Raw genomic sequence first — 16,474 nt, 5'->3', positions numbered from 1 at the left:
GATCCATTTTTCTCTCCCAAACCCAAACTACCCTCTCATGCCCTTTGAATTTCAAAATTTGAGCAATGCTAATGTCACCCCACCTTGCAAAAGAAGAGAGTACCCACCTCCTGTGTGCCTCTCCTCCCCTCTTCCATCATCCACTCGTTTTAGACAACACAGCACTCTAACATGAAAAAGTAATAACACCCCATTACCAAACTGAGCTCCTGACACGATTAGGTCAAAACCAAATGACATCTGTTGATTTTTCCCAATGACATTTATTGAATTATTATCCAATATTCTTTTTAAAATAAAGAAAACAAAAGGCAAATTTAGGGCATTTCATGTTTGTACTTTTTGGACTTATTTTTTACCTGTGTAAGGAAGGAATACTAACCAAAAAGCCAGACCAAAGCCACCTCCCATGACTCATCATCTTCTTCATCATCATCTTCTTCAATAAACCCAGCTTTTTACCCAGAAAAAAAAAGAGAGGATTTTATTCAAACAAGGCCTCTTCTTTTTTTCCCCTGCTTTTCATTTTTTAATTTTTGGGCAAAGTGAAAAGGGGCAAAAAAAAGTGCTTTGCTTCTGCTTCCACCTTCTTCTCCACTGTAGCGTTCGCCGGAAGATTCGATCCGCTTCCCGATCGTTTTTTCTTCGCGGTTTCGGAGCTCGTTCCTGCGGTGCTGATCTCTTTCTGGGGGTCTTCGGAGCCTCTCGATCTCGCTCTCAGGTGAGGTTTTGACTTCAATTCGTCGAGTTCTTTGTACCCTTTTTGTTTGATTGAAGATTTGACTTCTCGTGCTGTTAATTCCTCGTTTCTGAGCCCTAGCTTCTGCTGGGCTGCTGCGAAACCCTAGAAAGTTTGGAAATTTGTAGATTTGTGTGAAATCGAGCGTAGCGGTTTTGTGTTGCAGTTAGATCTGCAATTGTTTCGAACCAACGACGGTATAAAGGGAGCCAGTTTTCCGCTTTGGGTTCTCCTAGAAAGTGGATCGGGATGGAGATCGGTTAATTAATTGGGGATTGGTCGGTTGCTTCTGCTCTACGATGGATTCAATCGATCTCGTGGTCAATGCAGGATTAGTTGGTTGAATTCTGGGTAATTAGGGTTTCTTTTAGCATGGGTTGAAATTGGGGCTAATGGAAGTTCCTGCGTTCCTAAGATCATTGACTTGCCGTCAAAATGACTTGAGCATTTCTTAGGTTTTTGGAGTTCACAACTATGATGGGTTTGAGGAGTGTCTGAAGAAAACTGCATCCAGGGGATACTAGGGGAAGGAGGAGAAACTTAAGTTTGATAGAGTAACTTGATGTACCGGATCTTTTGATCTCCAGAGCATTTTCTTGAAGCTATTTTAAAATATGCTTGCAAATTGAACTAATGAGTGAAGTGGAGCTAACTAGATAGATTGGTAAACTAATCTTGTCCCTTGCTGCTATGGGGAAGAAGAATATGAATAATGATGTACACTCGGCTGATGAAATTTGTGGTGTGTTAGTATTAGGGGTTTCATTCATATGTGAGGACTGCAAAAAAAGGTGAATTTATTCCTAGTTTTAATAAATTAGTCACGATCTCTTCTTTCTCTTTATTCTTGGCCTGAATCGACTTGTGAGGAGATACATCGAGGAGGTGATGGTGCTACTGAAATTTGTCCTTTTACTTGTTTGGTATGCATGACTTTAGAGTTCCTTGGAATCTTATTTTGTTGTTCTTTGTTTTGTCTCAGGGATCTCCTGTAATCTGTTAGTGCCGAGCTTCTTTTATAGCTGGCTGTATAGAGCTGCTGAGTTTGGACTCTTCACTAGTTGAAGGGCCAATAAAGCACCCTGAGAGTAGATGGAAGCTGAAGAGAATTAAGTCTACTTTTAATGACTTAATCATGCAGTCAGAGGTGCAGATTCCCTTAAACTCTGAGACTAACCCTCATCCCGAGAGTCATGTAACTCAGGATGGAGGTGCAGGTCTAACAGCTTCCACCATGGATCCTGTCCTGACACAGCAACCTGGTATGCTTGACTGTACTTCTTGTTCATTGTTGTAATTTTGAAAAAATCCTGCCTGATGGAAAGCAGGAAGTTCTCCCTTTAGTGATGGTGCCTACTGCCTCTGCAGCAAAAAGACCAACACGCCAATGGGCTGCTTGGACACGTCAAGAGGAGGAAAGTTTCTTTGCTGCATTGCGTCAAGTTGGCAAGGTATGTTGCAGACCTTTCAGAATGTGATTTTTTTTTTTAATCTTTTCCTATTTTTCTGGTTATTGCTCTCCTTGTTACATTAATATATGTCATGTGCAGAATTTTGAGAAGATCACCTGCCGCGTGCAAAGTAAAAACAAGGATCAGGTACATGCTTGTCTCATTAATTTTGACTAGGTTGGACATATGAAAAGTTGCTTCTATCTCCTGTAGTATTTAGAAAATATATCCTTTTATTTTTCTGTATGCAGGTCAGACATTATTATTATCGTCTTGTTAGGCGAATGAACAAACTACTGGGTCCAGGATTGTGTCTTGATGCCAAGAACTCCAAGGATACTAATGCTGCAATGCTTAGATGGTAAACTTAAACTGCTATTTGTTTCTCGTTTTTCAATGGAGACTTATACCATGAGTCTGTGAATAGCGATTAAATGTATATTTATGACCATTCTACGATATCTTTTTGAATGTGAATCAGTTCCTTAAAATGCTAGCTGGGAAGCAGTGCATAATTCAATTGTTTCACAAATCTTTTCCATGAAATGAACTTTTCAAGAGGGAAAGGATGGGAAGTTTCATCTCTTGCTTGGATTGTTGGTTATGATGTTCTTGGGTAACTGCAGTTCCATTAGCCATTAGTTTTCTGGGGGCCTGCATGTACATCGGAAAATCTTTTCTCGAACATATGGCTGAAGGGTACTAGTGTCTGCTTCCACTTTGTCATTTTCGTTCATGATAATTAACTTGTGTTTACTACATATGTGCTGTTATTAAAATGGTATGGCTGATGAGTTTATTCACAAAATTTACTTTGTGATTTGTTTAAATAGGTGGTCTTTGCTGGAGAAGTATAGCTGCAAAGCATCGAAGCTTCACTTGAAGCCCCGGAGGTTCAAGATATTTGTAGAAGCCTTGGTTAGTTACTTCTGGATATTCTGTGTTCATTGTGTCTGTTAAATTAAAATGAGTTTGAACGTTTCAGTTTCTTCATGTGCTTACTGGATGTATGTGATTTCTCTTGGAAGGAACATCAACTGCTGAAAGACAGGAAGAAGAATGTGAGGAAAAGATCTCAAGGAGAGAATTGTTCTTCTCCGAGCACAATTTCAAGTCATGGTCGAACATCTGGACATGACAATCGTGCGGTCAGACTGGTTCTAGTTGACAGTCAGAATATACAGAAATTAGGATCTGGAAAGCCACCATTGAAGCGCCCCGTGAATGTTGGCGTCCACCGTAGCAATGGCAAAGTAGAATCCACGACAATGAAGCCAGCAAGACAGCGACGAAAACCGGGTATGTGTCTTTGTTCTTCCACATAATTATATCTGGCTCTTATTGTTTGGCATGGAGGAGAAGCATTTATTTGCAAAATATGTTGCCTGTCATGATTTAATTGCATTCAGTTGTAAAATATGTCGACTTGTAAAATATGTCGACTCATGTTTTAATTGCATCCGTATTTTTGGGCAGAATGACCATTTAGATGACTTGCTCTTATTTACTCATTAATGTACTGGCTCTTCGATTTAGCATGGATTATAATTCTTATCCATTAAGATCAGTTCTACATGTATGATCACATATGTAGCTCCTTTAACATTTATGCTTCCTAAATTTAGTTGATTCAGGGCTAGTTGCAGTCCTATATCATGCTCTCTTTGACTCTATCCTGTCTGATGGGTGTGATTATGGTTCTATAAGCGACAGATTTATGAATTTGGAGTTTGACATCTATTTTCAAATATATATAAAATTCTTTGAGATGCCATCTTCAAGCCTTTTGCTATAAGTTGTAGTGCTATGGTTGGCGATGCTTGTTTCAAATGCCCTCAGGTGCTACCAAGTAGGCAATCCATGTTTCCAGCAACTTTATGGATGGCTCAAATGTGGCAGTTCTGACCTGTGTTTACAAAGTCAAACCTATATGAAAACCTGTCAGGCTAATTCAACCGGTTGAATAGTTGCTTCCGTTGAATTTGATATCAGTAGGTAAAACAAAATTAAATACATGACAAAGTTGGTTCCTGGACAAATTAGTACGAGCAATCACACTCAACCTGGGGGTTGTGGGGTGGGGTTTTTGAGTCAATTGTATTTTTTTTGGACAATGAAAATGTCGATGAGGGATTAGCTTGAGGCTGATTCTTCCCAAAATAATAGCGCAACATTCTTTTTTGATGAGTTTGATCAGTCCATTGACTCTTCAGTGCCTAACTGAAATTGTATACTGATTTTTGTTACTAATTTCCAGGTGGTGCTCTCTCGTCTGCTGCATATAAAAAGTGGGAAAAGGCTGCCATAGCTGGGGTTTCATTGGTTGCTGACGCTGCAGAGCATTTGGAACGAACTGCTGTTAGTAAAGAGGTTGAAAATGACCAGTGTATTCCAAGTGAGTTATTCCTGCTTAATTCACTTGACAGAATATTAATCAAAGAAGACCTAATTTTCTGACTCTGGTTCTGTGTCTTCTACTAGAGGAAAATGGTTCTGATCATACTGAAGAAGATCTTCCACCTCCTCCTTGTTTCTCGAAGAACCAATTTGTAGAGAGCAGTTTACAAGCTTCAATGAAACTAAAACTTCAATTATTTCCTATTGATGATGCAACAAGAAGAAGCTTGGAGAAGGTTTGTATCCTTAGAATCTTTGTTAACTTGTCTGCTATCGTCCTTTCTTCTGGATATTTGATAAAAATGCAATTCCATGTTCGCAGGATAATCATAATCCCTTCCTTGAGCTCACTCTCAGTAATCGTAAGAAAATATCATCAGTCATGGAGCATCTGAATCGCAAATGGGGTAGTTCAAGTGTAGCATGTGGAGAGCTAATGCTTTGTCCATATGGTGTTGAAAGGGAGAAAATGGTTGGTTGTCAGAGATGGACCCAGGACACTGCCATGAGTGCAGCAGATGTTTACACAGTTCTGGAAAATCCCCCGGTTTTCCGCTTAAGGTCCTTTCCTAAATTTGATTGCAAGATGCTAGTTCACATTAATTTTTCTACTTGTGGTTAACATATAGCACTGCTTGAAGGTATGGCTGGTTTTCCAAGGATGAGTTAACTTCAATAACAGTTCAAGAACGTCAAGCACCGTGCCTCCCCAGGGAGTCTGTTATGGCGTGTAACAGCACTGTGGATTCTGAACAAATCCCTCCATCAGCTAATCATCAGTCTGAGGAGGTTGGACATACCTATGAGGATCAACTGCTTTCAGTGAGTGCTACCAGTGGTCTTGCATGTCCCTCTATTGTGTCCGAAGAGAGAAGTGGTTATATTGCTGCGGGTTCGAAGAGCAATCTTATGAAACCATCTGCCACTGGTACTGATACAATGTGCTATCCAAATGAGACAGGTGGTGGAATTATGAGACAATTGAATGATGGGGTAATAAATTTTCCATTTTCTATTCTCTCCGTTATTTGAGATGCTTCTAGCTATTTTGAGCTTTGTATTTAGTGCCCGTGTGGTTATTGGTATTTGTCTAATATAGCTGCAACTCATAAAAATGACGGGCTGGTAAAAATGAGGCCTAGTATATTGATTTTATTATAGCAAAGTGGCCTTCTCCGAGTGCAAACATTGACATCAACCTCATTGCATTATGCACTAGGAAAGTTCTTGGGTGCTGACCTTGTACATTTGAAGCTTAAGTTTTTGCGTAACTTGGGCTGATGCACTCCTATTTGTCCTCAGGGTTTATACCAATCTTATTTCTAGTTTTTGGGGTCCCACTGGGTTGATTCTTTCCTTTCCTCTCTCATCCACATTTCACATTGTCACCAATATGTAGAGGACTGCATGCACAGATGGGATAGTGTTGGCGTATTTGGCCCTTAGTTTAAGTGCGGAGGCACTCTCTCCACCTCTGATATGAGAAAATTGTGTTGGATATTTAATGTTTGTCTTAGTAAGTTGAATGTCTTTTGATTTGTCACAGATCTGTGTACAATTCATACTGTTAGATCATTCTAACACAATCTGTTTATTCCGACCATAGTACCATGCTGTTAGATTTTGCAATTCGTTTGCATGTTTTGAGTGAACTAATCCATGTAAACTTGGCAGGATGAACTGAGATCTGGCAGCAATATATCAGTGTCAGCTTGTGAGTGGGCTGATAGCCTCACCAATATAAGCATAGGAGATTTGCTTGAAGCGTCTTATGACTTGCATGCTAACTGTGATGATGAAGGAGTAGCTGCCAAGAGTCCTCAGTGCATGCCACAGATATCATATAGCTGTGATTCATTTGATGCTGCTATAGCTGCTCATATTTCTAGATATCAAAACAAGATGGGATCTGAGTCGATCTTATCATCCCATGCGACGTCCATTTGGGATGCTGAAGAAACTTGTGATGCCTTCTCATTCCAAAGGAATGCTGCTGTTCGTAAGGAGGTCACTTCTATGTCTGCCACTCAATCTGAAGACAGTGTGCAGACAAGAGCAGGTCCTGTAGGCTTGGACGGCTCCATTGAGGTAATACTTTTGGGATCTATTAAGAGGACTTCTTTTTCCTAAAAGTGAAGATTGATGTATCTCTTTCTAATTTAAAAGAGACAAAGAAAGAAAGAAGATTGCTGTATTACTCATTGTATTTGCTTGCAGGAATTACGGCGAGCGGAAAAAGCTACTTATGATAGTGATCCTGCTGACCCTATGGATGAGTGTCAGCCACAAGATCAACATACTGTGGAGAATACAGCGAATGATGTTTTTGGGCTGACAGATATTTATTGGGTATATTCTATTCTCTCTCTCTCTCTCCCACTCTCTCTCTCTCACAGATGCATAAACCCACGCCAGCACACACAGCAAGGCTGAGGCTGCTCGACTTTACCAGCCTTTATTTTCTTTTCTTTGTTCCAAGATCGCCTTATTGGTTAGGAAAGGAAATTGTACTGATACATAATGTCATTTAGATCATGGATATGACGTTTCAGTGGCACAGAATCTTTTCTTATGGTATATAATAGCATCAAGAGGCTCTCTTTAGTAACATTAAGATTTCCTTTAATCCCATTACAGCCTGACTCGTTAGGACCTTTGGATTTGGAAGTACCATCTTCAAAGTACCATGCGGAAGATCTAATTTTAGGTGACAGTCTCAGTAGCTTGAACCGTCTGATGGCTAGCAGTTTGGATGCATTTCAAAATTGCTCTTTCTTTGGAATGGACAAGAAAGATTCTGGATCTACAGTTGAAGCTTGAGAAGGCGCCTAATCTTTGTGGTTACACACTGACATTTTACCCGGATGTCTCACGGAGTGGCACGAGGGGAATAAACTGTACCCTTATTTAGTCGTCTTTCCAGTTAACTGACTCGAGGGTACTGATGCAAGTCTTGAGAAGTTCAGCGATGTGCAGAAAGTTTCCTCACAGATGACTCGCTCAGTTGTACAAAAAAATAGACATGAGCGAATGTTCGTGACCTCTGTATCTAACTATTAATATTTTTTTGGCTACTGTCTCTGTACATTGTTAATCTCAACCAATGTGGACAATTGTTAGTTTTACTTCGTTTCGTATTCATGTAATTGGTGTAGCAAAGGAATGAGAACTGTTTCAAGCAAATTTGCAATGCCAACAGACAAGATTTTAGAGACCATGATTTGGTGGATGCTTTATTGAAGTAATGTGGTCGTCTATATTGCCATTTTGTGAAAAATATCAATGGTGGCAATGAGGAATCTGACTTTGATGGCAAGAATTATTGCTAAATCACTCTTGCTTTGCAATTGATTAAGGTAAAGAGAAATAATTGATTGTCCTTTCGTCAGCTAATGCAATACTAATTTTTATTTGATGGTCGTAATTTCATCTAATTCGAGTTTTAACTTCTTATAGGTAAATAGAAATTACATATTCCACGTTAAATATGGACACTATTGATACTCAAACGATTAAAGCTCCCGAGTAGACATCTCCCTTGATTAGACTTCACTGAGCTTATGGATTAGGTTAGAATGATGAGTTCAAGTTTGGCTGATTAGACTTCACTGAGCTTATGGATTAGGTTAGATAGAATGATGAGTTCAAGTTTGGCGGGCTAAGAATAGTATAAATATCATAATTTTCATACAACGTTCACTTAACTATCATAATTTTTTTTGATCATTTAAGTGATACATTAGTAAAAATCCATTCACTTGAGTATTTATTCTGGCGATCATAATGACTTTTAAAAAGGCTGATTTAAGTGGAAGGGGATGTAGGGAAAATCCATTCATGGAGATGGAGTGGGGACGCGTAATTTTGAGTGGGTTTGTCTTACTTTTAAAAAGGCTGATGTGGCTTTTTAGGAAAAGAATTCATGTAACCAAAAAAAAAAAAAAAAAAAAAAAACGTGGAAAATGGAACAAACTTTAAGTAGGACGCGCCACACCTCTTCTCCTTCTTCTTGTCTTCATGTTCATCTTCTTCGCTAGAGACTTGGAAAGAAAAGGGAACCAGAACACACGGCTCTCTCTCTCTCCCCCTCGATTCACTCACTGTACTTCTACTGCTTTTGCGATGGTGATGGAATTGGCTACAATGATGTCAGAGCGAGTCGAGCTTCCCAAGCTCTGCACCTCTTGCAATTAGTCCAAGGCAATCCTTGTCCTTGACTCGCTTGGCTTCGTTGTGTGCAATCCAAGACATGGGAATAACTCATTATTCGGTTTGCCTTTCACTGACAAGACGAAGCAGTAGATGAACGAGAAGTACCGAGCCATACTCCTCCATTCGACCAGGTGTCCCGGGCATGGCTACCAGGGAGTTAGGCATGCACATTCTGAGCTCGGCCTTTGTGGAGCTGGGGAGTTTGATTGTCGTCGAGCCCATGCTTGGTGGAGCCTCCGTTGGACCGCGTCTGTTAGTCTCCACCACCTACTTGATGACAATGCCCAAGCTCACGTCTCTCTCTCTCTCTCTCTCTCTGTGACTAAATTGCAACCTTTATTTGAGTCACTGCCTCGAATTGGAGGCACGGGACCTTGATGTAAACGTGACGCCTTGGACTCAGACGTGTGCGACCTCAAATTTGCATCGCATTGCCTTGGATTTGAGTTCATGCGCCCGAGAGAACTCCTCACAACTTAAGGTTCCATTGATATAGAAGATGAGTAAATTACTAAACCTAACGTAACGTCTCATTTGAAATAGAATCCTCCCGCTTAAGAGAGTTCTTGAAGCCTTATATGGTCACTCGTCTTTTTGCTAAAATAACCAATTCCTCGGCAAGCTCAGAGCTTGTGGCCACCGTGGATACTGAAAGGAATGACGGGAAAAATCAGCATCTTATTCTGGCTCCAGCCCTGCCTTGGGCACGATGGTTGCTCTAGCTGGAGCTCACTCACAGCCACCGTGGCGGCTTGAGCTTAGTTGCGGCCATGGCTGCCAATCGAGGGGCCGTGGCGCTTGTCTATGAGTGATATTTGTTGGTTGGCGGACGAGGTGTCGGGGGTGCAGCCTATCTGTGGTTGTTCGGTGCTTGGCGGCCAAATGGTGCTGTTGCTGATCGAGCCATGGCAACGATGATTGGAGGCCGATGGACATCCGAGAGAGAGAGAGAGAGAGAGAGAGAGAGGTGTGACCGGGATTAAGTTTTTCCCAAGTAAGCGGTGAACATATTTAACTGTTTTTCCCAAATAAGCGGAAGTCTCTCATTGAGTCTGGTTCAGAAGTTGAGGTTCTCAAATGAACCGAAAAAAGCTTAAGTACTTTTTTTTTTTTGTTCAGAAAAGTTTAAACTTGAGATGCATTGTTCGAGTGAAATTGTTTTTCAAGAATTAGTTTCCAGATTTTCACTTATGTGATTTGCTGAAAATGACTTGTAAATTGAAAACACTTTTCAGTTAACCAAAATATTCATGCATAGAATAGGAAAGTAAACTCATAAATCTAAAAAAAAAAAAAAAACTCATAAATCTAAAATGGTGAAAACACTTTCTGGAATTGAGTAACTATTTTTTTTTTTCAAAAACAGATATGAAAATTACAAGAATGAAACAAACATGTCTACGTCGTGCTCGTTACTGCCACCACCCGCCATGGTCACTGTTGTTCCTCTTTGCATGTTCGAATGCGACTACAAACGTCTCTCATTGTCGCTCTGAAATTCGAGCACAACCATGTTGCGGAGGTCATGGAGTCAATGAGCAACACCATCGCGGCCATGGAGGTCGCTGGGCTCGCGCTATTCGGATCTGTGGTCGTGCGAGGCTGGCAACCTCCATTGAAGCAAATAAATGGAGGTTGCGACCTCTGTGGCCAGGGCTTGCTAACTTTGCAGAGAGAGAGAGGGATGACTCCAGAAGATGAGAGGTTGGCGTTGAAGGTGGATGGAGGCGGGATGGCAAGGGCCAATGGCAATGATGGTCGGGCAGTGGCGGGTGAGAGGCGGGTCTATAGGGCTTGGGTTGGGTTGGGGAAGGAGAGGAAAAAGAACAAAAGCAAAAGAAGAAGAAGGAAAGGGAAAATATAGAGGACATCTCAACCATTTTGTTCAACGATTGAGATGTGTTTTCCTAAATAATTCTAAATCATTTTCTAAATGAGATCCATACATTTGAAAATATTTTCGACCACATATCATCAATCAAAGGAAAATTAATCTTTTTTTTTTTTTTTGAAAAATGATTTTCCGAAAAACATTTTCTTTTACTATAGAGTTTCCCCTAGATAAATGCACTCTTGATTGAAAAACAAGTGAAAGGAGAGGTAGTTATGGTATTATCATTCTTCTTGTTTTTTGTTATGTGTTTAGAGTTAGGGTTGGGTTACAGACATGTAACCCACTAATCTGAAGCCTACGGAAAGTTTCCTCTGATCCATATACTATGAGACCATCTCAATTGTAACAATCATCTTTCATAGATATTTGGAGAAGTTTGTCCATCAATTTCGGCCTAGTTTTATAAAAAAATCACTAACTTTAGGTTGACTCCACTTTTGCCTTGAGTTTATTAGTCTAAAAAATCTCAAAGTGTAGGTCCAGTTCCATACTCGTCTTGAACTTTTTCTTTTATCTAACAAAAACCCCAACTTTAGATCCATTCCCAAATCTACTACTAAAGTTTTTGTTCTCTAAAAAAAATCTACTGACTTTAAGTCCCAAATTTTCCCCTATTAGCCCTCCGTAAAAAAATAGTCGTTAGTTGTCACTAACTTCCATAATTGTCATATCAAAGGATGGTTTCGTTTTAGAGATAATTTTCCATGTCATCTTACTAATGTGGATTTACTATTGATTTCCACGTCAAATAATTTATGTTGATTTTTGGAAGGAGGGTTAAGAGGGATAGATTTGAGACTAAATGAAAAAGTTGGTGTTTTCTTAAACAAACAAAATTTCATAATTTCTATAATTTTCATATCAAAGAACAGTTTTGTTTTGGAGATATATTTTCATGTCACTTTACTGATATGAATTTATTACCAAAATGAAAATGCCATGTCAAATAATTAAAGATGATTTTTGGACCAAGGGTTAGTAAGGAACATAATTTCAAATTAGATTGGAAAGTTTGTGATTCTTTTTAGTTATAAAATGTTTGAGGCAGATTTGAGATTAGCGTTAAAGTTATTGATTTTCTTTCAAGTTCAAAAAAAAAAAAAAGTTTGGAGTAGAATTTGAATTAGGCCATCAATTTCAGATAACATTAATAAGTATTATAATGAATATAGAGCTGACTACCTATCTGAGCTTATCTGAACTTCAAAGAAACAAATCTTGAGATTGACTGCTTGCTTTTACGTAACCGTGGAATACTATTTGGCTTACATGCTTGCGATGGTACATTCATGATTGAGTCCTCAAGCGGGAATTGGAGGTCGGCCCCCAAAAAGAATAAAAAGACAAAAGAAAGAGGTGCAGATGATAGGCACGCACCGAAACTCACCCATCTCAGTGAAAATCTGAACCTATAAAAAAGTAACTGTACGTCCATATCTCTTGACCCAAAAACTTAGCATCCTTTGAATAATATCACAGACAAAATCAATCATCGAAAAAAAAAATTATCTTCTAGTAGAGTCTACTTCTTGTGCATATTTTGCTTTGAAGCCAATTGAAAGGCTCAGGTAGAGCTCTACTAACATAGCAGTGTGACTTTCACCGATCCTTAACTCATTTTAGATCCAGAGAGTTACTATACTTCCCATCCGACAGTAACTAGCACCGAAGTATTGATATGAAGTTTACTTGCTTCATTGAAGGGCCCTTAAGTTCCCACCTAATTTTTCTTTTCCAATGAGTGAGAATAAGGGAGTAATATTGTGGGGTCGCTTATCTCAACTTATTTCTTCCTCGAGTTTTTTTAAGGATCTAGTCAGGTTTATACGGTTTTTTTTTTTTTTTTTTTTGGGTAGAAGGTAAGAGATATATTAACTTTAAACCAAATAGCAATACAGCTATACAGCAAAACTCAGCACCAAAAACTTGCACTTACGAAGACAAACAAATTAGAGCGAGTAGAAGGGTACCAAGAAAAAAGGGGGGGACACCACAAACTACATAGGAGCATAAACAAGCCAAACAGTGGATACAAGGAAAGGGATAACAGGGAAACCCTTACAACAAAACAAGGAACAAGGCAAGCGTGAAAAAGGACGCCGGTGAACAGGGAGAAGGGTAGAGAATCCCAACTCAAAGATTAGTAGATAGGAACGAGCCCACCGCTAAAGTAGCTTCCGAAGAAATCAGGTTTGATACATCCTTATCCCTTGACCCAGAAACATAGTATTCTATGAATAAATAATGGACAAAATCAAGCATTGAAAAAAAGAAAGTACTTTCTAGTAGTCTACTAGTACATGTCCTGCTATGAAGGGAATACACGTAGGCTTGACTTAGTAGAAACATAACGTCATTAGCTCCAGACTTCTAAGGTCACATCTTGTTCTAATCAGTGACTTCTCTACAGAGTTCTATTTTCACATATATGACCTCTCATGCTCATCCCTTACTTCTCAGCCATGTATTAACACTTCCTTCCCTCCCCCCCTCCTCTCTCTCCCTCTCTCTCTACAGAGAAGCAGAAAATGGAGAACAGTCACCAAAAGCTTCATGCCCTCATGATTGCCTACCCTCTCCAGGGCCATGTCATCCCTTCTGTTCATCTTGCCATGAAGCTTGCATCGATGGGCTTCACCATCACCTTCGTCAACACTCAAAGCATTCACCACCAACTAACCAAGTCCCACCATCACAACGACGGCCCCGGAGCAGCCGAGGACATCTTCGCGGGAGCCCGGAAATCCGGCCTCGACATACGCTACGCGACAGTCAGCGACGGCTTTCCTCTGGGGTTCGACCGGTCGCTCCACCACGACCAGTTCATGGAGGGTCTCCTACATGTGATGTCAGCTCACGTGGATGAGTTCGTCGGGAAATTGGCCGCATCGGAGCCGCCTGTGAATTGCTTGATAGTCGACACCTTCTACGTGTGGTCTTCAATGATTTGCGAGAAGTACCATCTTGTCAATATCTCCTTTTGGACCGAACCAGCTTTGGTGCTTACTGTTTATTATCACTTGGACCTTCTGCGCATTAACGGTCATTTTGGTGCTATAGGTACATACCAACTTAAGTACTACTTTACTGACCAAAAAAAAAAAAAAAAAAGTACTACTTTAGTATAAGGGTACAACGGTTAGGTGGCATTCGATCCACCAACTTGAATAATTTTACGAGTGCACTTTTCATATTGGCTCGTGCATTTAGGATTTTATTCTTAAAATGCTCTCGATAAGACTTGAATCATAAAGAGAATGTAAAACTCTCATGCAATTTAGATTAATACCTTTTTAGTGTTTATACTAATTCATCAATATGGAAAACTTCTGGACCTTTATTGACACAGACATGACCTATCATATGATTAATCATATATATTATTGATATCAATTGAATTGATGTCTACTCATGAATTTCTGGATGTAGTACTATAAGTTAATGTCTACTTATGAATTTCTGGACGTAGTACCATAAGAGTTGAGTACAAGATAATTTGCAACGAAATGAATCGAAATTCAAAGAATTCTGGGGTGAGATATAGTCATATACATACGCACGATACGTCTTTGTATGTACGTGGACTCTAATCGCTCTCTCTGATTATTCCTCCCCACCCTTTCCGACTTGCTATTCAACATAGAGAAACGAAGTGGTAGGACTCCACCTCCAGGCACTAGCATTTCTTTCTTACATGGTGAAAATAATCAGATTTTATCATCAGATAATCGGGAAGACGCCATCGATTATGTGCCGGGTGTCCGGTCGATCCAACGGAAGGACCTAGCATCGTACCTCCAGGCCGACAATACAGGGACGGTGGTCCACAGGATTATTAACGAGGCTTTCGAGAATGTGAAGAAGGCGGACGTGATCATTTGTAACACGGTCCAAGAACTGGAGCCGGATACCCTGTTGGCCTTGCAGAAGAAACAACCAGTTTACGCGATTGGCCCCGTATTCCCGATTGGGTTCGCCAAGAGCCCCGTGGCCACGAGCCTGTGGTCCGAGTCGGATTGCACTGAGTGGCTGAGCGCCAGGCCAAGTGGGTCGGTTTTGTACATCTCATTTGGAAGCTATGCTCATGCTAGTAAGCAGGACATTTGGGAGATAGCTTATGGGCTTCTGCTTAGCGAAGTGAGCTTCATTTGGGTGCTTCGTCCCGACATAGTGAGCTCGGACGAATCTGAGCCGTTGCCTCCCGGGTTCAGAGACCAGATCAAGGGCATAGGATTAATCGTACCATGGTGTTGCCAAATTGAAGTACTCTCGCACTCATCGATTGGGGGTTTCTTGACGCACTGCGGGTGGAATTCGATATTGGAGAGCATATGGTGCTGCGTTCCGATTATGTGCTTCCCCCTGTTGACCGACCAATATACGAATCGGAAATTGGTGGTCGACGACTGGGGAATTGGGATAAACCTGAGGGACGAGAAATCGGTCACAAGAGAGGAGGTCAGTCGGAAGATTAGACGGTTGATGATCGGTGGATTGGCGGATGAGCTGAGGAAGAAGGTGAGAGAGGTGAGGAAGGCTCTTGATAGTGCGTTGGGTCCCAATGGGTCGTCGGAGAAGAACTTGAATGATTTCATCGATGATGTGAAGGTTAAGATCACTTCCAACAAACAATAAATCTCAAGGGGGTGAATCTATTGAAAAGAAGCCTAATAATCTCTCATCCATCTTCTACTTAAGAATTCCTAGAAGTTACATTTCTACTTTGAAACTTGTGTGTAGATTTCAATTTGATCTTGTCACAATGAATTATCAAGTATTGTCATTATAGGTTGTTTTTTTTTTTTTTTTTTTTTTAACATAGTATGATGTCATCTTCTTGAGTTCAATATTGTGTTATCTCATTGTATAATTAAAAGCTTATATAGTCACCTAATCTATGGTGTATATTTCAATTTGATCTCGTTATGATGAATTATCAAGTATTGTCGTTATAACTTGTTTTAATGAAACATAGTATGATGTCATCTTCTTTGAGTTCGATATTGTGTTATCTCATTGTATAGTTAAAAGCTCATGTAGTCACCGAATCTCTGGTGGAGATTTCAATTTGATCTCGTCATGGCGAATTATCAAGTATTGTCATTATAGCTTGTTTTTTTGAAACATAGTGTGATGTCATCTTCTTTGAATTTGATATTGTGTTATTTCATTGTATAGTTAAAAGCTTATGTAGTCACCAAATCTATGGTATAGATTTCAATTTGATCTCGTCACAACAAATTATCAAGTATTGTGATTGTAGCTTGTTTTTCTGAAACATAGTATGGTGTCATCTTCTTCGAGTTCGATATTGTGTCATCTCATTATGTAGTTAAAAGCTTATGTAGTCACTTAATCTATTGTCCAAAAGGTATTAATTGTCCTGTCAGCTGTGGAAGTGGAAGGAAAAAAGGTTGATGACATTTTTCCATGATTCAGTCAATGAAGCCTCCGATGGTCAAGGGTGCGAGCTTTTGTTGATGCTTGAGCATGGTGAGAAGTGCTTATTTCTGTAGAAGGCAGTGCAAAAGCTTCAATGCCAAAGCAGCAAGTTATATACTTGTCATGAACGTCTAAAAAATCATACGGTAGATTCCAGCGATCTTGGGTTGTTAGAACCGGAAAAGTAGACGTAGGCCAATTGGACGAAGCTGAAACACTCTACTTTGTTTTGCGTCGTTTTTTTTTTTTTTTAATCTCTTGAACTCTTTTATATTCTGTGGATAGAAAATAGAAATCTGCACAAATATCAGACATTCTACAGCGCAAGAGCAGTTTCTA

General features: G+C 39.9%; 2 protein-coding genes across 2 annotated transcripts; both read left to right on the top strand.

Moving 5' to 3' along the window:
* Window positions 1-2: 2 nt before the first annotated feature.
* On the top strand, window positions 3-7,804 carry LOC104439635 (TSL-kinase interacting protein 1). Its single transcript, XM_010052670.3, has 14 exons — window positions 3-721; window positions 1,722-2,001; window positions 2,108-2,190; window positions 2,290-2,337; window positions 2,442-2,551; window positions 3,024-3,108; window positions 3,219-3,489; window positions 4,448-4,585; window positions 4,672-4,823; window positions 4,910-5,148; window positions 5,229-5,580; window positions 6,262-6,675; window positions 6,805-6,936; window positions 7,225-7,804. The coding sequence occupies exons 2-14, from the start codon at window positions 1,875-1,877 to the stop codon at window positions 7,405-7,407; spliced, it is 2,334 nt and encodes a 777-aa protein (XP_010050972.2). The 5' UTR covers window positions 3-721; window positions 1,722-1,874; the 3' UTR covers window positions 7,408-7,804.
* Window positions 7,805-13,123: 5,319 nt separating this feature from the next.
* Window positions 13,124-15,479, top strand: LOC104439644 (UDP-glycosyltransferase 86A1). Its single transcript, XM_039309892.1, has 2 exons — window positions 13,124-13,753; window positions 14,418-15,479. Exons 1-2 carry the CDS (start codon window positions 13,222-13,224, stop codon window positions 15,326-15,328), a joined length of 1,443 nt encoding a protein of 480 aa, XP_039165826.1. The 5' UTR covers window positions 13,124-13,221; the 3' UTR covers window positions 15,329-15,479.
* Window positions 15,480-16,474: the final 995 nt, after the last annotated feature.

This window comes from Eucalyptus grandis, chromosome 1, assembly GCF_016545825.1.
Source record: "Eucalyptus grandis isolate ANBG69807.140 chromosome 1, ASM1654582v1, whole genome shotgun sequence".
Taxonomy (NCBI): Eukaryota; Viridiplantae; Streptophyta; class Magnoliopsida; order Myrtales; family Myrtaceae; genus Eucalyptus; species Eucalyptus grandis.
The sequence above is the reverse complement of the archived record's forward strand: the minus strand, read 5'-3'. Positions and strand labels throughout refer to the sequence as shown.